Raw genomic sequence first — 25,575 nt, 5'->3', positions numbered from 1 at the left:
AGCCAGCCAGCCTTTGGTATTTTGTTATGGCAGCTTTAACAAACAAATACTAACTTACATGTACGTGTGTGTGTATATATTTCCCAGTGAAATTTTTTTCCCCAGACTTTTTATTTTGGAAAACTTCAAACTTATATAAAAGTTGAAAGAATGATGTAATGAACATCCATATACCCTCTACCTAGATTCAGCAACATTAACATCTTGCCATTTTTGCTTTTGCTCTCTCCTTATATTTATCCTTTTTCCCCAAGAGCCATTTGTATTAGGCTGCTAGAGCTGCCATAGCAGAATACCACAGACTGCCTGGCTTAAACAACAGATATTTATTTTCTCACAGTTCTGGAGGCTGAAAGTCCAGATCAGGGTACTGGCAGGGTTGTTTTCTCTGAGGCCTCTCTCCTTGGCTTGCAGATGGCTACCCTCTTGCTGCCTTTTCACTTGGTTGTCTTTCTCTTTGTGTGTCCCCGTGGTGTCTCTCCCTGTGTCTTAATCTCCCCTTAATAAGGACACTACTCAGATTGGATTAGCACCTACCATAATGGCCTTATTTTAAGTTAATTAGCTTTTTAAAGGCCCTATCTCCGAAACAGTCAACATTCTTAGGCACTGGGGTTAGGGTTTCACATATGAATTCTTTGTGGGGAAACAGTTCGGCTCATAACCTATTAAAAAATAAGTTGCAGATGTCATAACATTTCATGCTTAAACAATTCAGTGTGCGCTTCCTGAAGATAAGGAGAGTTTTACAGCCACAATGCCATCATCACTTTTCAGAAATAAACAGTAATTCAAATAATATCATCTAATGTATTGCCCATATAAAATTCCCCCAATTACTAAAAAAAATTTATAGTTTACTTATTTATTTTAATTAATTAATTGATTGATTCTGATCCAGGATCCAGTTGGAATTCATGTGTTCTGTTTGATTGTTAGTATTTCAAAGCTACATTTAAAGAGAAGATTTAGATATGAGAGAGAAAAGCTTAATGCCTAGCCCAGGAACTTAGTTCACATCTTAAAGGAATTTTAAAAATAACAAAATAAACCAAAAGAAAGTTGGAAAAATGAAACAACAAAGGTAAACATTAAAACTAAGAAACAGAAAACAAAAGGATAATTTAAATTTATTAACCTGATTTTTGTAAAGACAGGAAAATAAGATAAACTCTTCTTCGGTCTGATTAAGGAAATAGGTAGAGAGCAATTGAAATTGAGATTAGTGAGAAAGGAGGAGACAGAATCATAGGCATGTATGAGTTTAAAAGAATAATGAGAATCCACATGCAGCATTGTATAAACAAACTTGAAGCGAGCAAATGTATGGTATTCTATCAAAATACAAATTAACCAAATTAACTTCTCCCAAAAGTGGAAAACTTGAAGAGATTAACAAAGAAGAAATTAGAAAGGTGAATAGAGATCTGTTGAAAAAGACAAGGTGAATTCACAACTGAATTATTATTTGCGTGATGTAATGTGTTTAATGTGTTTACAGCTAATAAAACATTCAATAATGCATGCCATCTGTTACTATTTTCAAACAGATTACACCTGTGTTATTTAAATTAGTCCAAGCCCTAGAAAAAGATGAAAAGATCTTCAGTTTACTTTATGATTTCTGCATAGCTTTAATATCCCAAATTTCATAAATAGTGCCAAAAAAGTGTTCAGGGGATTATAGGCCTTCTCACTTGTGAATATAGATGTAAAAATTGTAAGTACAACATTAGCATATCGAATCCAGCAGTGTATCAGTGGGTAATTATGCTACTGACCAAGTAGGATTTACTCTAGGAATTTACAGGAGACTTCATTAGAAAGTCTATTAGCATAAGTCATTTCATCAAATTAAAAGAGAAAAATTACATGGTCAGATAAGTAGATGCTAAAAAGGCCTTTGCTAATATTCATCAGTCATTTCTAATATAAGCTGTAGGTAAAAAAGATATAGTAGAAAACTATTCAGATATGTAATGACCATTTGACTGAGCTTAACTACCCACTTGGTGAATTAAAATGACGAATCAGACAGGATCATTCATTTTTAATGTTTCTTGGAGGTTCTAGCAAATGCATTTAGACCAAAAAAACAAAAAACAACCCCACCCCCCACCCCCACCCACACACACGCATGCAACATTGGTGGTAGGGAGTAATTAACTGGTCAAAGGCAGCTAAAAGAGATGGGATGATGGAAGCAGAGATTGGAGTGATGTACTTTGAAGATGGAAAAAGGAGCCACAAGCTAAGGAATGCAGGTGATCTTTCAGAAGCTGGAAAAGACAAGGAAATGGATTCTGCAGAAGAAATGTAGCACTACCTACACCTTGATTCTAGTGTCGTAAGACTAATTTGGGATTTCTGACCTCCAGAACTGTAAGATAATAAATTCACATTGTTTTAAGCCACTAAATTTGTGGTGATTTTTGTTACAGTGGCAATAGAAAACTATGCAAGGTACTTGATTAAAACCTAGACATAAGCCAGAGTTTTAGATTGTTGCCTGTAACCATAGAGATGTTTTGCTCAATTTAAATATTTAAAAAATTTTAAAATAGTTCCAACATTTAAAAATCAAGTGATAACACACCAAAGTTTGAATTTCTGACTTGCTTGAAAATCAGATCAAGCAACCTTTCCTGAGAGGGCAAAAACAATTTGGAGCTGAGTGTAGGTACTCTCTTTTTGAGTGGCATATATATGTTTCACTTTGCCACATAGTACTTCATTTGCCTATATGCTTAATGTACAGAATGTCTAGAAAGTGAAACTCTGATTCAAGGGAAAATACATAAAGGCCAAAGGTTTGCCTTGGAACCAGTTCTGTCCGTTTGTCAGTGTCTTATCAACTTGTCAGTGTCTTATCATACACCTTTACCTTTTTATCCCAATTTTTTTTGTTTGTTTGTTTTGCGTTACGCGGACCTGTCACTGCTGTCGCCTCTCCCATTGCGGAGCAACAGGCTCCGGACGCGCAGGCTCAGCGGCCATGGCTCACAGGCCCAGCCTCTCCGCGGCATGTGGGATCTTCCCAGACCGGGGCACGAACCCGTATCCCCTGCATTGGCAGGCGGACTCTCAACCACTGCGCCACCAGGGAAGCCCTATCCCAATTTTGATGAACAAGAAGAATTTTAAATAGGTCTAGATAAAGCAGTCTATGGTATTAAAGACACGTGAAAATTTTGATATTTTCTTTTAACGGCAACCTGTGTGCTTTTATTGTGGTGTTTATGGGAAAGGACATAACATTAATAGCTTCTTAGAATTATCTAAGAAGCTGTAAAGTGACAACTTTCAGTATGAGGTATATGTATGCGTATGTGTATGTATATGGTATTTAATATGCCCTGTGTAAATTAATTTTCTCATAAACCATTAAAAGTTTGAAAATACAGAAGTACACACAAATGTTTATGCACAAGGGAAAAAAATCTTTATATTTTCCGTTTTATATGATCTCCTCACATTGTTAGCTTTATATTTTTAAGTTATATTTATCTTCTAAGGTCAGCTTTCAAATACATGTTTTTTCCCCCAAGCTCTCTTGATCTCTACTGCTTTTTAAAATTTTGATTGCTTACTCTTACTTACTTTACAATAGTTCTTTTTTACAACCCAAAGGAAAAAGAAAGTAGTAGTTATAAGAAATTTTTGACAGTGTACTACTTTGAAACTTGAAATTAGTGAGTGTTAACTTATAACAATTTTAATCGGAATGAGATGCAGGAACTATGAAGATAGAACATTCGTAGTTTCTAAATACCTTCATTTTTAAAAAGGTGAGGGATGGGTTTGTCTGTCACTTTAGTTCACCTTAGTTAAGTAAATGAGCAACTTTGTATTGTACTGAGATAGTCTAAAAATTTTAGCATTTACAATTTTGCAGTGTTTTAAAACTTAGATATTGTGGCAAGATTGCACATGTTACAGATTACAAGTTGCTTAACAAGAACAACAATTTTAAATAAGGTAATATGCCTGGAATCAGAGCGCTGTCTTCATTTGGAAAAGAAGCTTTATTATAGCTAAAGTAACACTAAAAATGAGAACAGGTATTAGCTTGGCCTATAATGTGAGATGATTACACCCTAAAGAATATGTTTGTAGTGAAATTTAAATCTTGAATAGTGCAATAAAATAATCAGGATCGAGGTTTTATATAAAAAGAATAAAAATACAAACACTTTAGGGAAATCTTAACAATGTTTTAGAATTGATTTAATAAATACCTTTATGAATTTTAAATTAATATGCTTTTAGTGAATGATATTAAGGGAGATGTCAGTGGAAATGAACTTGTATTTCTCTATGGATAATAAGCAATGATGAGATAATATTCCAGTTCTAGAAGGCAAAGAAATTTAAAAATCAAGATTCTCAAACTAAGGTATACTGCAAAGTAGGTTCTATAGGAGTGTTCTGGAACTATTGATCCTAGTCACTGCTTCTTAGCAGAGGATGGGCATGTTCTAAATTAGTTATTATCAAATTCTAGTTTTGGGTGATTAACTTTCTGAAAAAGCAAGATACTCCTGAACAGGCCTTAGAGCTTTTAGGTAATACATATAATTTGGACAACAACCCTTATAGTGATATGTGGTAGAACTCTGATGCCATTTGTTAGTTGAATAAAAAGCGTTAGTTTTGTTTTTAGTAAGGGAGAAGCATTCATGTTCTTTTTGATGAGTTATAGCTGTCTTGGGGGTTCAGCTCAGCTGGCATTAGAGTATTGAGTTGAATTTGTTCCAATTCAGGCAACGCACTCCTTGGATTATGTATGTATAAGTAACTTTCAAAGGGGCAATAGTACTAAGCCAAATGCTGAACTCTCAGTGTCAATAAAACTAAACTTGTTGGGAAGAAAAGAGCCCTTCATAAACTGCTATTATTAAGCTTCAAAGGAATAAAGCATTTGAATAAAATTTACAGTGCTCCGGAGCATTGAATTAATGGACAGCATAAATCTACAGTACATAATTAAGTAAGCATTTTTATCAATAGATACAAAAATAGGCCTCAGGTAGACCCTAGACCCGGGCTTATTAGTAATAATACCTTCACAAATTGACCTGTGATTGATCTAACTCACATAACCCACTCTGGAATGTATGAGGTTGTTTTGTAACAGTTATTTGTTTGTTTTAACTCTATTATGAAAAATTTCAGTGTACGATGAACGCTTGAATACCTATCACCCACCATGTTTCCTCCCATATTATTTTAAACCCCCTGCTTTCAACTTGATAACTTTGAAGCAGATGTTGACCCAGTTCTTTTTAAATATTTAGCAGATAGGCACCTCTCTAGAATCTTTAGAGCATTCTTTGAAATGGGAGGGCCTGAGCTTCTCAGAGGTCTTAGATAGGCTCTTCATTTGAATTGCAACTGTGTTTTCCATTGGGGAATTTTGAGGGTCTTGGGAAGGATTTTCTGGTTTTGTAACTGTCTACACACAAAAAAAATCTTTGTGTTACAGAAAGCTGATTTTTAAACTGTATCTGTTGTTGTTTTCCCATCAGTCGTTTTAATGCCTCAGCTTGCTGCTCAAGCACTAGATTAGATGTAAGCAGGTAGTTTTCCTTTTTTCTGCTCTTCCCTTATGACTTTTTTAAAAAATGTAAGATTTTAATCACTTATCTGATTCTTTGTATTAACTGTCTTTTCCATTTCACTTGAAAAATAAATTCACTGATGTTAAGTGCACTAAACTGGTTGTTAATGATTATTCTTTAATACGCTGGTGCACTTCTCCCACCATTTGAAGTTTTTGCTTACCAAGAGTCACTTGTATTTGTTTCCAGTGCAGTTACTGTAGTTTTACAATATAGTTATATGAAAAAACAGGTGAAATATCAGTATAAAAAGATTATTTGATCACGCTGAATGCTTTGGAAAAACTCAAACTGCAGTTGTTTTTAGCTGTGGGATAACAACAGTAAAAGTTTGGGCAGCACTGTATAAATACAGAGGGTTATTTTTTTCTGCACTCAGATTTTTGTGCTTTAAATAAGCCAAAAGTAGAGATGTAGTCAATGGCTTATATGAGTAGGATGAGACTGAACTCTTTTCCATGGATTCATATCAAAGATAAGACTTCATATCCAAAGGCTGATGAATGAAGATACATTTCTGTTTTATGTTAACCTAAAAAGCTTAAATTATATATGTAACTTTTTTTCTTTTTCTTTTTTAACATCTTTATTGGAGTATAATTGCTTTACAATGGTGTGTTACTTTCTGCTTTATAACAAACTGAATCAGTTATACATGTATCCCCATATCTCTTCTCTTTTGCAGCTCCCTCCCTCCCACCCTCCCTATCCCACCCTTCTAGGTGGTCACAAAGCACTGAGCTTTTCTCCCTGTGCTATGTGGCTGCTTCCCACTAGCTATCTATTGTACATTTGGCAGTGTATATATGTCCATGCCACTCTCTCACTCTGTCACAGCTTACTGTTCCCCCTCCCCATATCCTCAAGTCCATTCTGTAATAGGTCTCTGTCTTTATTCCCGTCTTGCCCCTAGGTTCTTCATGACCATTTTTTTTCCCCTAAGATTCCATATATACATGTTAGGATATGGTATTTGTTTTTCTCCTTCTGACTTACTTCACTCTGTATGACAGACTCTAGGTCCATCCACCTCATTACAAATAACTCAATTTCGTTTCTTTTTATGGCTGAGTAATATTCCAGTGTATATATGTGCCACATCTTCTTTATCCATTCATCTGTTGATGACACTTAGGTTGCTTCCATGTCCTGGCTAATGTAAATAGAGCTGCAATGAACATTTTGGTACATGACTCTCTTTGAATTATTGTTTTCTCAGGGTATATGCCCAGTAGTGGGATTGCTGGGTCATATAGAAGTTCTGTTTTTAGTTTTTTAAGGAACCTCCATACTGTTCTCCATAGTGGCTGTATCAATTTACATTCCCACCAACAGTGCAAGAGGGTTCTCTTTTCTCCACACCCTCTCCAGCACTTATTGTTTCTAGATTTTTTGACGATGGCCATCCTGACTGGTGTGAGATGATATCTCATTGTAGTTTTGATTTGCATTTCTCTAATGAATAATGATGTTGAGCATTCTTTCATGTGTTTGTTGGCAATCTGTATATCTTCTTTGGACACGTGTATTTAGGTCTTCTGCCCATTTTTGGATTGGGTTGTTTGTTTTTCTGATATTGAGCTGCAAGAGCTGCTTGTAAATTTTGGAGATTAATCCTTTGTCAGTTGCTTCATTTGCAAATATTTTCTCCCATTCTGAGGGTTCTCTTTTTGTCTTGTTTATGGTTTCCTTTGCTGTGCAAAAGCTTTGAAGTTTCATTACGTGCCATTTGTTTATTTTTGTTTTTATTTCCATTTCTCTAGGAGGTGGGTCAAAAAGGATCTTGCTGTGATTTATGTCGGAGTGTTCTGCCTATGTTTTTCTCTAGGACTTTGATAGTGTCTGGCCTTACATTTAGGTCTTTAATCCATTTTGAGTTTATTTTTGTGTATGGTGTTAGGGAATGTTCTAATTTCATACTTATACATGTACCTGTCCAGTTTTCCCAGCAGCACTTGCTGAAGAGGCTTTCTTTTCTCCACTGTATATTCTTGCCTCCTTTATCAAACATAAGGTGACCATATGTGCGTGGGTTTATCTCTGGGCTTTCTATCCTATTTCTGTTTTTGTGCCAGTACCATACTGTCTTGATTACTGTAGCTTTGTAGTATAGTGTGAGTCAGGGAGCCTGATTCCTCCAGCTCCGTTTTTCTTTCTCAAGGTTGCTTTGGCTATTCGGGGTCTTTTGTGTTTCCATACAAATTGTGAAATTTTTTATTCTAGTTCTGTGAAAAACGCCAGTAGTTGGATAGGGATTGCATTGAATCTGTAGATTGCTTTGGGTAGTAGAGTCATTTTCACAATGTTGATTCTTCCGATCCAAGAACATGGTATATCTCTCCATCTATTTGTATCATCTTTAATTTCTTTCATCAGTGTCTTATAATTTTCTGAATACCCGTCTTTTGTCTCCTTAGGAAGGTTTATTCCTAGATATTTTATTCTTTTTGTTGCAATGGTAAATGGGAATGTTTTCTTAATTTCACTTTCAGATTTTTCATCATTAGTGTGTAGGAATGCTAGAGATTTCTTAGCATTTATTTTGTATCCTGCAACTTTACCAAATTCATTGAATAGCTCTAGTAGTTTTCTGGAAGCATCTTTAGGATTCTCTATATATAGTATCACGTCATCCGCAAACAGTGACAGTTTTACTTCTTCTTTTCCGATTTGGGTTCGTTTTATTTCTTTTTCTTCTCTGACTGCTGTGGCTAAAACGTCCAAAACTATGTTGAATAATAGTGGTGAGAGTGGGAACCTTGTCTTGTTCCTGATCTTATTGGAAATGGTTTCAGGTTTTCACCATTGAGGACGAGGTTGGCTGTGGGTTTGTCATATATGGCCTCTATTATCTTGAGGAAAGTTCCATCTGTGCCTACTTTCTGGAAGGTTTTTATCCTAAATGGGTGTTGAATTTTGTCAAAAGCTTTCTCTGTATCTATTGAGATGATTATATGATTTATCTCCTTCAATTTGATAATATGGTGTATCACATTGATTGATTTGCATATATTGAAGAATCCTTGCATTCCTGGGATAAGCCCCACTTGATCATGGTGTATGATCCTTTTAATGTGCTGTTGGATTCTGTTTGCTAGTATTTTGTTGAGGATTTTTGCATCTATGTTCATCAGTGATATTGGCCTATAGTTTTCTTTCTTTGTGACATCTTTGTCTGGTTTCGGTATCAGGGAGATGGTGGTCTCGTAGAATGAGTTTGGGAGTGTTCCTCCCCCTGCTATATATTGGTAGAGTTTGAGAAGGATGGTTGTTAGCTCTTCTCTAAATGTTTGATAGAATTCACCTGTGAAGCCATCTGGTCCTGGGCTTTTGTTTGTTGGTAGATTTTTAATCACAGTTTGAATTTCAGTGCTTGTGATTGGTCTGTTCATATTTTCTATTTCTTCCTGGCTCAGTCTCGGAAGGTTGTGCCTTTCTAAGAATTTGTCCATTTCTTCCAGGTTGTCCATTTTATTGGCATAGAGTTGCTTGTAGTAATTTCTCATAATGCTTTGTATTGCTGCAGTGTAAGTTGTTACTTCTACTTTTTCACTTCTAAATCTATTGATTTGAGTCTTGTCCCTTTTTGTCTTGATGAGTCTGCCTAATGGTTTGTCAGTTTTGTTTATCTTCTCAGAAAACTAGCTTTTAGTATTATTGATCTTTGCTATCATTTCCTTCATTTCTTTTTCATTTATTTCTGATCTGATCTTTATGACTTCTTTCCTTCTGCTAACTTTGGGGTTTTTTTGTTCTTCTTTCTCTAATTGCTTTAGGTGTAAGGTTAGGTTGTTTATTTGAGGTGTTTCTTTTTTCTTAAGGGAGGATTGTATTGCTGTAAACTTCCCTCTTAAAACTGCTTTTGCTGTATCCCATAGGTTTTGGGTCATCGTGTTTTCATTGTCATTTGTTTCGAGGTATTTTTTGATTTCCTCTTTGATTTCTTCAGTGATCTCTTGGTTATTGTGTATTGTTTTGCCTCCATGTGTTTGTATTTTTTTCAGATTTTTTCCTGTAATTGATATCTGGTCTCATAGCGTTGTGGTTGGAAAAGATACGTGATACGATTTTAATTTTCTTAAATTTACAAAGGCTTGATTTGTGACCCAAGATATGATCTTTCCTGGAGAATGTTCCATGAGCACTTGAGAAGAATGTGTATTCTGTTGTTTTTGGATGGAATGTCCTATAAATATCAGTTAAGTCCATCTTGTTTAATGTATCATTTAAAGCTTGTGTTTATTTACGTATTTTCATTTTGGATGATTTGTCCATTGGTGAAAGTGGGGTGTTAAAGTCCCCTACTATTATTGTGTTACTGTCAATTTCCCCTTTTATGGCTGTTAGTATTTGCCTTATGTATTGAGGTGCTCCTATGTTGGGTGCATAAATGTTTACAATTGTTATATCTTCTTCTTGGATTGATCCCTTGATCATTATGTACTGTCCTTCTTTGTCTCTTCTAATAGTCTTTATTTTAAAGTCGATTTTGTCTGATGTGAGAATTGCTACTCCAGCTTTCTTTTGATTTCCATTTGCATGGAATATCTTTTTCCATCCCCTCACTTTCAGTCTGTACGTGTCCCTAAGTCTGAAGTGGGTCTCTTGTAGACAGCATATATACTGGTCTTATTTTTGTATCCATTCAGCCAGTCTGTGTCTTTTGGTTGGAGCATTTAATCCATTTACATTCAAGGTAATTATCGATATGTTTGTTCCTATTACCATTTTCTTAATTGTTTTGGGTTTGTTATTGTAGCTCTTTTCCTTCTCTTGTGTTTCCTGCCTAGAGAAGTTCCTTTAGCATTTGTTGTCAAGCTGGTTTGGTGGTGCTGAATTCTCTTAGCTTTTGCTTGTCTGTAAAGGTTTTAATTCCTCCATCAAATCTGAATGAGATCCATGCTGGGTAGAGTAATCTTGGTTGTAGGTTTTTCCCTTTCATCACTTTAAATATGTCCTGCTACTCCCTTCTGGCTTGCAGAGTTTCTCCTGAAAGATAAGCTGTTAACCTTATGGGGAATCTCTTGTGTGTTATTTGTTGTTTTTCCCTTGCTGCTTATAATATGTTTTCTTTGTATTTAATTTTTGATAGTTTGATTAATATGTGTCTTGGCGTGTTTCTCCTTGGATTTTTTCTGTATGGGACTCTCTGTGCTTCCTTGAGTTGATTAACTATTTCCTTTCCCATATTAGGGAAGTTTTCAACTATAATCTCTTCAAATATTTTCTCAGTCCCTTTCTTTTTCTCTTCTTCTACTGGGACCCCTGTAAGTCACATGTTGGTGCATTTAATATTGTCCCAGAGGTCTCTGAGACTGTCCTCAATTCTTTCCATTCTTTTTTCTTTATTCTGCTCTGCAGTAGTTATTTCACTATTTTATCTTCCAGGTCACTTATCCGTTCTTCTGCCTCAGTTATTCTGCTATTGATCCTTTCTAGACAATTTTTAATTTCATTTATTGTGTTATTCATCATTGTTTGCTCTTCTTCTAGGTCCTTGTTAAACGTTTCTTGTATTTTCTCTTTTCTATTTCCAAGATTTTTGATCATCTTTACTATCATTATTCTGAATTCTTTTTCAGGTAGACTGCCTGTTTCCTCTTCATTTGTTACGTCTGGTGGGTTTTTAACTTGCTCCTTCATCTGCTGTGTGTTTTTCTGTCTTCATTTTGCTTAGGTTACTGTGTTTGGGGTCTCCTTTTTGCAGGCTGCAGGTTTGTAGTTCCCATTGTTTTTGGTGTCTGTCCCAAGTGGCTAAGGTTGGTTCAGTGGGTTGTGTAGGCTTTCTGGTGGAGGGGACTAGCGCCTGTGTCCTGGTTGATGAGGCTGGATCTTGTCTTTCTGGTGGGCAGGTCCACGTCTGGTGGTGTGTTTTGGCGTGTCTGTGACCTTATGATTTTAGGCAACCCCTCTGCTAATGGATGGGGTTGTGTTCCTGTCTTGCTAATTGTTTGGCATAGGGTGTCCAGCACTGTAGCTTGCTGGTCGTTGAGTGAAGCTGAGTCTTGGCGTGGAGATGGAGATCTCTGGGAGATTTTCGCCGTTTGACATTCCGTGTGGCTGGGAGGTCTCTTGTGGACAAGTGACCTGAACTTGGGTCTCCCACCTCAGAGGCACAGCCCTGACGCCTGGCTGGAGCACCAAGAGCCTTTCATCCTCACAGCTCAGAATAAAAGGGAGAAAAAATAGAAAGAAAGAAGATAAAATAAAATTTAAAAAAATAAAGTAAAATAAAGTTATTAAAATAAAAAATTATTAAGAAAAAATTTTTAAAAAGTTAAAAAAAGCAAACACACACAAAAAACAGATGGAACCCTAGGACAAATGGTAAAAGCAAAGCTATACAGACGAAATCACACACAGAAGCATACACACAAAAGGAGAAAAAGGGAAAAATATATATATATATCTTTGCTCCCAAAGTCCACCTCCTCAGTTTGGGATGATTCATTGTCTATTCAGGTATTCCACAGATGCAGGGTACATCAAGTTGATTGTGGAGATTTAATCCTCTGCTCCTGAGGTTGCTGGGAGAAATTTCCCTTTCCCTTCTTTTTTTGCACAGCTCCTGGGGCTCAGCTTTGAATTTGGCCCCGCCTCTGCGTGTTGGTCGCCTGAGGGCATCTGTTCTTCGCTCACACAGGACGGGGTTAAAGGAGCCGCTCATTTGGCAGCTCTGGCTCACTCAGGCCTGGGGGAGGGAGGGGTATGGATGCAGGGCGAGCCTGCAGCAGCAGAGGCCTTCGTGACATTGCACCAGCCTGAGGCACACCATGTGTTCTCCCGGGGAAGTTGTCTCTGGATCCCGGGACCATGGCAGTGGCGGGCTGCACAGGCTCCCAGGAGGGGAGGTCTGGAGAGTGACCTCTGCTTGCACACAGACTTCTTCGTGGCGGCAGCAGCAGTCTTAGAGTCCCATGCCCGTCTCTGGGGTCTGCGCTGATAGCCGCGGCTCGCGCCCGTCTCTGGAGCTCCTTTAAGGGGTGCTCTTAATCCCCTCTCCTTGTGCACCAGGAAACAAAGAGGCCAGAAAAGTCTCTTGCCTCTTCGGCAGCTCCAGACTTTTCCCGGACCCCCTACCCGCTAGCTGTGGCGCATTGGCCCCCTTCAGGCTGTGTTCACGCCTCCAACCCCAGTCCTCTCCCTGCTCTCCAAGCCCGAGCCTCAGCTCCCAGCCCCGCCCGTCCCGGCGGGTGAGCAGACAAGCCTCTCGCGCTGGTGAGTGCTGGTCGGCACCGATCCTCTGTGCGGTAATCTCCCCGCCTTGCCCTCCGCACCCCTGTTGCTGCGCTCTCCTCCGTGGCTCGGAAGCTTCCCCCCTCCGCCACCCGCAGTCTCCGCCCATGAAGGGCCTTTCTAGTGTGTGTAAACCTTTCCTCCTTCACAGCTCCCTCCCACTGTTGCAGGTCCCATCCCTATTCTTTTGTCTCTGTTTATTCTTTTTTCTTTTGCCCTACCCAGGTACGTGGGGAGTTTCTTGCCTTTGGGGAGGTCTGAGGTCTTCTGCCAGTGTGCAGTAGATGTTCTGTAGGAGTTGTTCCACATGTAGATGTATTTACGATGTATTTGTGGGAAGGTAGGTGATCTCTGCGTCTTAGTCTTCCGCCATCTTGAAGCTCCTCCTATATGTAACTTTTAAAAGTGTTTCCCTGTGTTAATAAAATATTTTTTTTTTCAGTTAAGTGATACCATCTTGTCCGAGTTAGACAAAAGGGACTTCACTGTATTAGGTTGTTCTTGTGTTTATTTTTTTATTACGAAAATTGTCAAGTGTATAGAAAAGTAGAGAGAACAGTATAATGAAACCCCCAAATAACTATTGCCTAGGCCTAACAATTATTACAGTTTTCCATATTTATTTTATCTATTTTCTTGAAGTACTGTAAGTTGATTCTACATATTTATGTTTGAATTTTCAGCAAATGAGGACATTTTCCCACATAGCCATATATCTTGCGTGTTATTTAACAGCTTATTTATTTGAATGGTAAATGTATGCGCATAGTATAAAGTTTTTTAAAGTATATAGTGAAAATAAGTCTCACTCTTTTTTCTGTTCCCCATTCTGAATCCCTTCTTGTAGGCAACCACAGTAAACCAGTTTCTTGTGTATCCTCCCAGAGAAATTGTATACATTTACAAATGTATAAGTGTATGTATAGTTTTTCTTGTCACGCAAATGGTAGCATACTATGCAAACTGTTCCATACCCTTTTTTGTTTAATTTTTTCCATTTAATAGTATGACTTTTTTGGATTTTGTTCTACCTAGTGCATATAAGGCTTCATACACACACACGCGCGCACACACACACACCTGTATACTATTCCATTGTTGAATATAGCAAAAGTCTATCTATAGACATTTAAGTGTTTACTGTCTTCTGTTACTGTATATGTTGAGTATCTTTGTATATAAGTAATCTTGTTCTTCTGGACATTTAAGTGTTTACTGTCTTCTGTTACTGCATATGATATGAGTATCTCAGTATGTAAGTCATCTTGTTCTTCTGTGATTATATAAAGCCCTATAAGTTAATTGTTGGATCAGATGTTTGGGCATTTGAAATTTTAATAGATACTGCCTAATTGACTTTCAGAGTTTAAACCAATTTATACCCCTCCCCCAAAATGTGGAATACATGTTTTCATATACTTTAGCTAATATAATGTTATCTAACATTTTGATCTTTGTTCATCTGATAGGTAAAAAAGGATATCTCATTGGAATTTTAATTTATATTCTCTGAGTGAAATTGACTGTTTTTCCATATACTACAAAGCTATTTGAATTTCCTTTTTCTGTGAGCTTTGTCATTTTTGTTTACCTTGTGTGTGTATGTATGTAGAGGGCTTTGGTCTTTTTTTTAATATTAATTTATTTTATTATTATTATTTGTTTTGGGCGCACTGGGTCTTTGTTGGGGTGCATGAGCTTTCTCTAGTTGCGGTGAGTGGAGGCTACTCTTCATTGTGGTGCACAGGCTTCTCTTTGCTGTGGCTTCTCTTGTTGCAGAGCATGGGCTCTAGGCGCACAGGTTTCAGTAGTTGCAGCATGCAGGCTCAGTAGTTGCGGTATGCGGGCTCAGTAGTTGTGGCTTGCGGGCTCTAGAGGGCAGGCTCAGTAGTTGTGGCTCACGGGCTCTAGAGCACATGCTCAGTAGTTGTGGCACATGGGCTTAGTTGCTCCACTGCATGTGGGATCTTCCTGGACCAGGGATTGAATCCATGTCCCCTGCATTGGCAGGAGGATTCTTAACCACTGCGCCACCAGGGAAGTCCCCTCTGGTCTTTTTAATCCGTTGTTTGTGATGTGGGTTGCAATTTTTTTTCTTTTTGCTTGTTGCTTTTTTTTTTTACTTTGTTTATGGCTTTTATTGTTCTTTTGCACATGCATAAATATTTCATGTTTATGTAGTCTGATTTTATCAATCTTTTATGGTTCCTGGGTTTTATATTTACAAAAGTCCTTCTCTATTCTGAAATTATAAAAAGTATTTTTCATACTTTCTCTTAGTACTTTATGGTTTTTTAAAATGTTTAAATCTTTGATTCATTTGGAATTTGTTTTGGTTACCAGTTGTATTTGCTCATGTCTGTCCTTTCATTGAAATTTTCCACTGTAAAATAATAATTCTGTCTTGATGATTTAATAGCATATCTTAGTTTTTCCAATAGAAAGAAGTATTTTCCTATGAGGTCTTGGGGTCAAATTTTGAATGAAAACTGACCTGATACTTTGAGATATAGATGATGGCAACGTATAATTTTCAATATTACTGCTTGGAGAACTATTTCTTTAAGTAGGAGAAAGTCTGCATAAATGTAAAGAATGAAGGTTCTAGAGTTAAACTGCCTGCACTTTTAGCAGCAGAATTCCACAGCTTACTATCTCTCTGACCTTTGGCAAGTTAGTTAATCTCTCTGGGCCTCAATTTCCTTGTTTGGAGAATAGGGGTAATATCAGTACCTACTCATAGGATTGTGATGATGATTAAATGGGAAAAGATTGTAAAGTGCTTAGAATAGTAGTTGTTGAAATGCATTGAAAAAAATGTTGCTGTATTTGCTCTAGAATTTTTACTATGAATCACTGAATTTTTACTTTGAGTCACACAATCACTGTTCTTAAAATTCCACTTTACATTGATGAGTATTGGGGATTCCCTTCTCCAAATTCCTTTTATGAAAGCCTAAAGAAAGCAAAAGAATTCATTGTGATTTTTAAAATTATTATTCTTTACTGCTACTGCTTTTTAAAAATTTATTGCTTATAAGTGTCTAACTTTTTCATTTATTACAAACATAGTTTAAATTAAGAGAAAACTATTGTATACATATTTTAAAGCATAAAAGGATTTTTTTCACAAATGAGATCAATTTGTTAAATTGCCATTACTTCTGTATGCTAAATTCTTTTAGACATAGTATATGTATTATAAAGGGCTTGACTGTGTGCTTTTTGGCTGGTAAAGGGTAATAAATTGGTTATCTGTACCCCACTTATGTTTTTGTGTCCTTCTAAATTAGCTGTAATACTTAGGCAGACTATTCTATATAATAACTTTATCAGAAATAACAGAATACGTTTTTCAGAAAACCTTCACAGAAAGTACTACTAATCATTGAGAGTATTGCGACTTAATGCTTAGATAGGACTCCACATTCAAAGTAGTAGGATATTTACACATCCTACTTGTGCACCTTTAAATAAAGCACTTATAAAGTGATCTCATACAAATTTTAAAACTGGAAAAGGCTTGAAAGCAGGAATATAGGGATAGAACAAAGAGGAGAACCTCTGTGATTCCCTTTAGTCACTTTTATATAGATTAGAGCCCCCATTTAGAGAATTGACTTATTTACAAAAACTTGGAGTTGTGGGGGGCAATTTATAGAATGAATTCTTAGAGAATCATGGATCAGAGAAACTGGAGTATGGTAACTGATTTTTGGAATTATGTTATTTGGGGAAAAGAAATGGAAACAAGGGTTAAATTTTGCTATCTTGAGGAATGAGCTTGCTGAGGGAAACACTAGAGATGTGAATTTATTTGCTATTTGGAAAGGCCCTTTGAGAAAGATTGTTTTGCTCCATTCCATAGTGTTTGAGGGTTACATTTGAGCACTAGGTGATTTCATTTTTCTGAACTTGTTCTAAGGCTTTGTGGTACCCCAACTTAAAAAATATTAACAGTGTAATTTAGATACAAAAATATTAAAAGTGTAATTTAGATAAAAGTGTAATTTAGTTTTGGTTTTTTTTTTTTTTTTTTACTATATAGTTATGCAGGTTTGGACAAATTTATCTACCATCACAGCCACAATATAGACCCGTTCCATCATACCCAGAATTTCCCCCATGGCTCTTTGTAGTCCACTCCTTCTCCTGTGTCCAACCCTTGACAACCTGATTTATGTCCTCACACTTTTTCTTTTTCCGGAATGTCATATAGATAAATACAGTATATAGGCTTCTTTCACTTAGCATAATGCATTTGAGATTCACTTATGTTGCTGTGTATATAAGTAGTTCCTTCCTTTTCCTTGCTGAGTAGTTGATATTCCATTGCGTGGGTGAACCACAGTTTGCTTATCCATTCTCCAGTTCAGGTAATATAGTAGGCAGAAAAATGACTCTCTAATCTCCAGAACTTAAGAATGTGTTACTTTATATATTGAGAAAAGGGACGTTACAGATTTGGTTAAGGTTAAGGACTTTGAGATGGGGAGATTATCCTGGATTATCCAGGTTATCCCAGTCTCGTCACACTGAGTTATTAAAAGTGGAAGAGGAAGACAGAAGAAGAGTAGGTCAGAGAGATGTGACATGAGAAGACCTTGACTGGAAGCTGGGTAAGCAGCAAGGCAACAGGGATTTTGGCCCTACCATCTCAGGGAACAAATTTATGCCAACAATCCAAATGAGCAGGAAATGAATTCTCCCCTAGTCTCCAGAAAAGAGTGCAGCCTGTGGACACTTTGATTTTAGTCCAGTGAGACCCCTCCCAGACTTCTGACCTACAGAACTGTGATACACATTTATGTTGTTGTTTTAAACTATTGACCATATATGTGTTAGATCTGTTTCTGTACTCTATTCTGTTTTATTAATCCAGATGTTTATCCTTTCTCTAATACCATTACTATCTTGGTTACTGTAGCTTTTTACTCTTGAAATGTGATAGTGTGCATCCTTAAACTTGGTTATTCTTTTTCACAATTGTTTTGGCTACTCTAGTTTCTTTGCCTGTCTCTTATTTTTAATAGTAGAAAGCTCATAACTTGATAAGCTGGCATCATTCAGCCTCTAGTTTTACTCCCAGGATAGTGGCGAGAGAACCAAGGGTATATCTGTCGTTAGGCCAGTTTGCCTGATTCTTTGTTAGCTGACTTTTTCCAAAGTGGGAGGAATCCTTCTGGTTTGGTTCTCTCTTTATCCTTCTGTTGAGGTCTCTTCCCAGTATTTTTCTTTTAGACAAGAAATTGATTTTTTTTTCTGTTTAGCAATATATTTTAAACCTTAGTAATTCACATGTGTGGTTGTTCTTGATTACGTCCTACAGATCTCCCCAGTGTATTACTCTGATTTTAAAAAACAAATTCATTGGAGTTATAAGAAAGCATCACTCATAGAACCATATTTGGAGTAAAAGAAAGAAAGTTGGACTGATATTGGTTTGAGAACTTAAATCCCAAGGATAGATATAGGGCTCTTTTATAATTCAAGGCCAAGATTGTAAATTAAGGTGCTTTAAGGAGCATTGCAGATGGGAGAAGAGAATTGGGGAAATAAAAACTGTGTTTTTTTTTCCTTAATGGAAAAGACTACAAAAAACATTGCAAGATTCTTAACCCAAGCCAGATTTTTAGTGTGTTCCTTCCCTCCCCCCTTTTTTCTCTTCACCTCTTCTCTCTCCAGTTATAAAATTCTTATATGGTTTTAAAATGTTTGATAGAAATATTTAAATGTAATTTAACTATAAATTGGAATTCCTTTAGTTTTCCTAACTCTGACACTTAGTATGTTTTATTATGTTGGGGGAGACATAATTTTCTTACACTTTAAGACATTTCCTTTTTTGTTTCCGTCTTGCCTTTTATGCTCTTTAGTGAAAATCTTTAAATTGCATTACAGAACTCTGAATGTGTATGATAATTTTAGTTGCAAATCTACGTCTTGGAAAAATTAAAATTCCAAACTATTTTCTGGAACATTTTTTCAGCTTCAGATGATACTGATGTAAAAGCATCTAGCTTTTCACTTTTCAGCCACAAGGTGGTGTACTACCTCTACTGTCTGAAGTTTTTTCTGGTGATTTTCTTCAACAGCCTGATCAAATCCAACTTAAGAGAAAACAGAACATTATAAACATTCACTTTGGGCAATAAAAAAATTTGTTTATGACAGCAGATAGACTTTATAGAGGGGTCCAGTTTTATTTGAAGGGGATTTAAGGAGCTTTCACAGAGAAAATCAAATAATGCATAAAATAATGCACTTCACTACATTATTATTAACTTAAAATTTTTATTTGGAAATAATTTCAGAATTATTAAAATGTTGCAGGAATAAGAATAGTACAAGAAACATACATATATCCTTTACCTGGATTTACCTATTATTAACATTTAGTCCCATTTGCACACCTTCTCTTTATATACTTGTATATTTTCTTCTGAAACATTTGAGGCTAAGTTACATACATCATGACACTTTACCTCTAAATACTACATTGTACTTTTCCTAAAATAGTGATATTCTTTTTCATATAACCGCAATACATTGTTAACTTCAGTAAATTCAGCTTTAGTAAATTTAACATTGATACTTTTATCCAATCTGCCATCAGTATTTTAGTTTGTCACTTGATTCAGTAATTTCCTTTATAATGTTTTCCCCTCCAGTTGAGCAGTCTCAAGTCAGTTATAACATTTAATTGTCATGACTCTTTAGCCTCCTTTAACCTGGAATATTTCCACAGCCTTTCTTTGTCTTTTATAACATTGACTTTAACTCCCCTCCCTCTTTTTAATAGAACATTACTCATTTCCACTTGCAGTTTGTCTCATGATTCCTCATGATACAGATTATACATTCTCGGCTATAATGTTGCGTGAGTGATGTTGTGTCTTTATTAGGTATTGCATATGCAATATATGCATATATCCTTTTAATGGTGATGTTACATTATGTTTTTGTTCAAGTCATTTTTTGAAAAAGTTAGGTGTATATGTTTAGAAGAGAAATAAGTGCCATTCAGGTATTAGAGCAAACAAACATTTTCTCTAAAGGAATATACTTAGAAATAGATTAATGTTCCCAGTAGGTAAAGTCTAATTTGACGTAAGGCTTGAGGTGGCATATTTTAACTTTATTCTTTGCAGAGCTTTTTTTTTTTTCTTTTTTTTTGGCTGCGTTGGGTCGTCATTGCTGTGCTTGGGCTTTCTTTAGTGGTGGCGAGCGGGGGCTACTCTTCGTTGCAGTGGCTTCTCTTGCCATGGGCTCTAGGCATGCAGACTTCAGTAGTTGTGGCTCGTGGACTCTAGAGCGCAGGCTCAGTAGTTGTGGTGCACTGGCTTAGTTGCTCCGTGGCATGTGGGATCTTCCTGGACCAGGGATCGAACCCTTGTCCCCTGCATTGGTAGGCAGATTCTTAACCACTGTGCCACCAGGGAAGTCCCCTTTGCAAAGCTTTTAATGTGGTATATTGGCATTTAATCTGCCCCTAGATTGCCAGGGTGCGTTGTTGATATCCTCCTTGGGATATGCTAGTCATTCTGGTGAAAGAATAAAATCTGAGTAAGCAACATTAGACAGAAAGAAGGATAAAAAATGGAGCTATCTCAATTATAAATCTGTAAGATGTCATAGTACCAAGTTAAATATTTTCATAGTTTCTATTTGAGTTTGTACTGTATTAGTAAAATTTTAATACAGAACAAACTTATAAGTGCCAAATGTGTTGACTGGAAAGAAAATTGTAAACTTCTCAAAGAAATAATCACAAGTCTTTATCCTTTAGTTATTTGAGGGATTTGTTATTAAGTGGATATAAAAAGTTTTGTGAATACGAAAATTTCCTAGATATTTCTAGTATGTTAGTCTTAGGGTGTGTGTAAAAATTCTCAGAAGGTAATAGATACGTATTTTAAAGAAGATAGTTACTTTGAATATTTAAAATAATTAATGTCTTGACTTTTGCTGTAAAGTATTTGTAACATCAATATTATAATGGTATAATGCTCTCTAAGAAAGAGTATTAGTTTAGTTTACAGCTCTTTTGCAGAAATAGTGAATCAAGAACTTTTTTTATGGCATGATCTTATACATAATCCATTTACTTTGATTACATATGTATATTACAAATAAGATATGTATTTTCCACATCCTGTAGACACCAAAGCATTTGAGGTATGAAATTAGATGAATATAAAATAATTTGAGGCTTCCCTGGTGGCGCATTGGTTGAGAGTCCGCCTGCCGATGCAGGGGACACGGGTTCGTGCCCCAGTCCGGGAGGATCCCACATGCCGTGGAGCAGCTGGGCCCGTGAGCCATGGCCGCTGAGCCTGTGCGTCCGGAGCCTGTGCTCCGCAATGGGAGAGGCCACAACAGTGAGAGGCCCGCGTACAGCAAAAACAAACAAAAAAAAATAATTTGAATGCCAGAGTGCCCATTAAATTTAACAGTTGAACTTGAAAAATTACTAGATTCTTCTGTGAGTTATGACTTCTCCCATCAGCTACCCTGCAGAGTATTGGAAGGGAGAGAAAATTAACCTCGGTATTCATTCCAGGTTTGTTCCTTGATTTTACAAAGTATACTACTTAAATTGGTAGTAGTTTATAGCCGCTGCTTCTGACACTTGTATACATGTTTCTGAGTTTCCAGAATGTACTGAATGGTACCCTGGGGGCTGAGAAGAATTCACTGTCTTCTCAAGTGTATAACTTAATTCTAGGAACCTCAGCAGTAAATATTATTTCATTGAATAGTGTTTAAAAGATTGTTTTTATTTATTTTCATTCCTCAGACAAGACATCTGTGTAGATTCTACCTCATCCCTGAGAGAGAACAAGCAACCTGAAGGTTTGGAATTAAAACAAGGTATGGATCACGTACTTAACTTTTTCTGTAACATTTTACCTGAAAATTATAAGCATTTTACCAATAATAAATTTTCACAGTCTTCCAGTTTGCCCCCATTTTATAGATAGGGAAACAAAATAGTTTATTTAGTCTAAGATCCAGAGTAAGATATACATCCTTTATTTCATGACTCCTTTAGTCATTGGAGTGGTTCTGTCTTAGTGCTGTATGGTTACAGATGCCAACAGAAAGGTGTCATTTTTGAATAGTTTTAATTCAGTAATCTATTATATATTCTCACCTCCAAGATACTGTAGCTGTGTTAACTGGATATCTTTGGGTTGTATATGGGGAGAAAGTTTTATAGAGTAACTTTTTTCTGTCTTTTTTTTTGCTAGATATTTTATCCTTGTTTACTTTCTTCCTCATATATTATTTTCTATAAATCAGTAATTTTTGACATTACCAGCTAACAGAAGTAAAATGGTAGTTGTTATTTATTCAAGCCAGGTAGATGAATAGGGCTAATCTTTTAGATGTCTTTTTGTTGTTGTTGTTGTTTTCTCATGCCTAGTAGGGAAAACTGAATGTAAAAATAAATTTTTACTAGTTAGTCAAAGATTACTTCACATTTTTCCATTTTTCTGATGAAAATTACTTCAGAGCAGTGAGAATCTGTTGCAGCCAAGAGGGTTATGTTGTTTATTTTGTAGGCAGCTAGTCTTTGATGGCTTAGAATAGTTTCTCTAAAACTTGAATCATAAGAACTTATTTGGTAGAGAGAAACAGGTCATCAGTTTACTTAGGCAGAATTTCTTTTTTTAAGCCGTGGCCTGTACTACTAATGCTTAATTAAGAAAGGGAGGGACTTCCCTGGTGGCACAGTAGTTAACAATCCACCTGCCAGTGCAGGGGACACGGGTTCGATCCCTGGTCCCGGAAGATCCCACATGCTGCCGAGCCGCTATGCCGGTGCACCGCAACTACTGAGCCTGCTCTCTAGAGCCACAGGCCACAACTACTGAGCCCTTGTGCCACAACTACTGAAGCCCACTGTGCCTAGAGCCCATGCTTTGCAACAAGAGAAGCCACCATAATGAGAAGCCTGCACACGGCAAAGAAGAGTAGCCCCTGCTCGCCGCAACAAGAGAAGGCCCGTGTGCAGCAACGAAGACCCAATGCATCCAAAAATAAATAAATAAAATAAATAAATTAAAAACAAAAAAAACAAAATATGTATTTAAAAGAAAAAGGGAAAACGTTGATTAATTAATTTTGTGATTCCTTCAGTTTATGTGTAGTGAGAACAAAATCTAGATTTTCTGTAATTCTAACTTACGTTCTCTGGTGTTTATAAATATTTCTGATGATTTTGAGAATTCCAGTGCCAGACAAAGTTACATCTTTGTGCCCTTATCCTTCTCAGCACACCCATAGACAGAAACTCAGATTCATAGTTTTATTTACATTTGTTTGTCGTGTATCAATACATGCCAAGCACACATCGTTTCCATATAATGTAGTCATGGTCATTTAACTCTTATGCCCCATGTGTAATTTGACAGCACTGCTATTGTTTCTGCCTTTGTTCTGTTCTTTGCATTTAATGAGCAGAAGGTGTGGAGACTGTGCTGTTAAATTATCTGTGGAGAGAAGAACACCGTATACGTATACGTACAGCTGATGAACTTTGTTTTGCAGCAGAAACTAACACAACATTGTAAAGCAATTATACTCCAATAAAGATGTTAAAAAAAATCCTGAAAAATAAATTTAAAAAAAGAATGCCATATAAAGGATAGAAAAGTCTAGAATGGGCAGGTTGATTCCAGTTCCCAGGGAAAAAGGAATGGAGACCTCATTGTGCACATTAGCCAGTGCTGCCCTCTAAGGGAAGGGGTTTTTCTGCTTCTGTGTTCAGGTACCTGGACCTCTCTTCAGAATTCCCTTCCTGGTGCTAACAGCCTATTTTGCTGTGATATATATATATTTTTTATGGTAACTTCAGTAATTGGAAAATTAGCAATGGAGGTGAAGAAGGAGAGAAAAATAACTCAGTAACCAGATATCACAAAGCCTAGTTTTTTATGCTCAGGAGCCTTTATAGACACTCTTGGGTTCTCACCTCAGCATCAGAAACATCAAGAACACACTGTCATCAGTAAGTGACAGCAAGCAGAGGAGAGGAAACAGGAGATCCAAGCACAGCAGTTACCATTTTGCAGTACAGTTCCTGTTCATACTGTAACTAAATTTGTAGAAAATGGTTAAATTAAATTTCAGCTCTTTTTAGAAAGCAGTGAAATAAGTGAAGTCTTTTAGAAAAATGCCTATGAAGTGGTTAAAATTTTAAATTTTGTTGCATAATGGGATAAGCGTAAGTCATTTAGAAGACTCAATTATATGGAACTTTTTACAGACAAATATTAGTATAGCTGAAATCTGAACCAGATAGTAACTAACTTGCTTGGAGTTAACCAAGAAGGTGAGGTACCCCAGGAAACAAATCCTGACAGGCTCAGTAAAGATTATTGCCTTTATTTATTTATTTATTTTTATTATTATTATTTTTTTGCGGTACACGGTCCTCTCACTGTTGTGGCCTCTCCCGTTGTGGAGCACAGGCTCCGGACGCACAGGCTCAGCGGCCATGGCTCACGGGCCCAGCCGCTCCACAGCATGTGGGATCTTCCGGACCGGGGCACGAACCCGTGTCCCCTGCATCGGCAGGCGGACTCTCAACCACTGCGCCACCAGGGAAGCCCTTGCCTTTATTTTAAATGAACTAATATTGTCTGTCTTTAATATGCAGAACTTTCAAAATTGATTTAATATTATCTGTAACTTTCTATTTTTGCTCACAGTTATTAGCTCAATAAAAACAGAGCATAATTCTCCTTGTGAATGTGTTGTCATTTTATTTAATGACTTGACCATTTAAGAAAATTAATTGAAGCTTACTTAGCACTAAAGTAACCCTTTGCTCAGTAGACCAAAATATAAAGCAGCACTGAATTTTCCCTTTGTTCTTTCAGGATAAAATAAATCTTATATGCCCTATTAATGGTATATGATATTGACAAGTTATTTAAATTATATTTTCAGTTTTTTCAGTTTCTAAAATACTCAATATTGAGAAACAGTGACTATGAATTAGGTAAATTGAAAATGGCATTTCTTTGTCTAGTACTGGTATTATTTATCTTATCGATAGGAAATTTATTTATGAAACTGGCTGTGCTGAAGGTATCAGATTGTACACTAACTTTCACCTTCACTGTGCAAACATTATTTAAATATAAATATAATCTACTAGTTGATTGATTGGTCCTGTAGTAAAATAGGATTAGGATTAGTGTCCTAAGTCATTCATTTTTAGCAGGAGGGTAGTTGTATAAGAATGGTTTATATAAATTTTCTAAATTAGTCATTTGTGCTACAGTTAAGAAAAAAATGAAACTGCTGTTTGTCAAAGGTATTTAATGCATAGAAAATACTTCTAAAATATCAAACAAATCTTTGCTAATCTTAATGAGTTCTCTTCTATATATTTATCTATAAATAAATAAAGTTAAGACATTTAGTAATATTAAAACAATTTAAATTTTTGCTTTAAAGTTTACAACTGGGGTAAACTTTGTGTAATTTTGCAAATTATTCTCCTTTGTAACTTCAAGAATTAAAGTCTTATGTTTGCATTCCTTCTTGGAAATTGTTATGAGAAATTTTTTTTTTACTATACATGATTAATCAAATAGCTAAGTTAAAAATTGTGTATTTAGGTTGACGAGAAGAGTTGAGGTTTATAGTAGTCCCTTTAAAATATTTGAAGGGCTGTTAAATAGAAGACTGACTAGGCGTG

General features: G+C 36.3%; 1 protein-coding gene across 3 annotated transcripts in view; it reads left to right on the top strand.

Annotated features, from left to right (window-relative positions):
- The window catches only part of CAAP1 (caspase activity and apoptosis inhibitor 1), a 53,315-nt gene that overhangs the window by 11,571 nt on the left and 16,169 nt on the right, over positions 1–25,575 (top strand). For all 3 annotated transcript variants that reach the window (XM_060153513.1, XM_060153512.1, XM_060153514.1), the window contains one exon: positions 21,658–21,731. In XM_060153513.1, coding sequence (XP_060009496.1) covers positions 21,658–21,731 — 74 coding nt within the window. The remainder of the gene's footprint in view (positions 1–21,657; positions 21,732–25,575) is intronic.

Source organism: Lagenorhynchus albirostris, chromosome 7 (genome assembly GCF_949774975.1).
Source record: "Lagenorhynchus albirostris chromosome 7, mLagAlb1.1, whole genome shotgun sequence".
NCBI classification, from domain to species: Eukaryota; Metazoa; Chordata; class Mammalia; order Artiodactyla; family Delphinidae; genus Lagenorhynchus; species Lagenorhynchus albirostris.
Note: the sequence above shows the minus strand (reverse complement) of the source record. Positions and strands in the feature narration are given on the sequence as shown.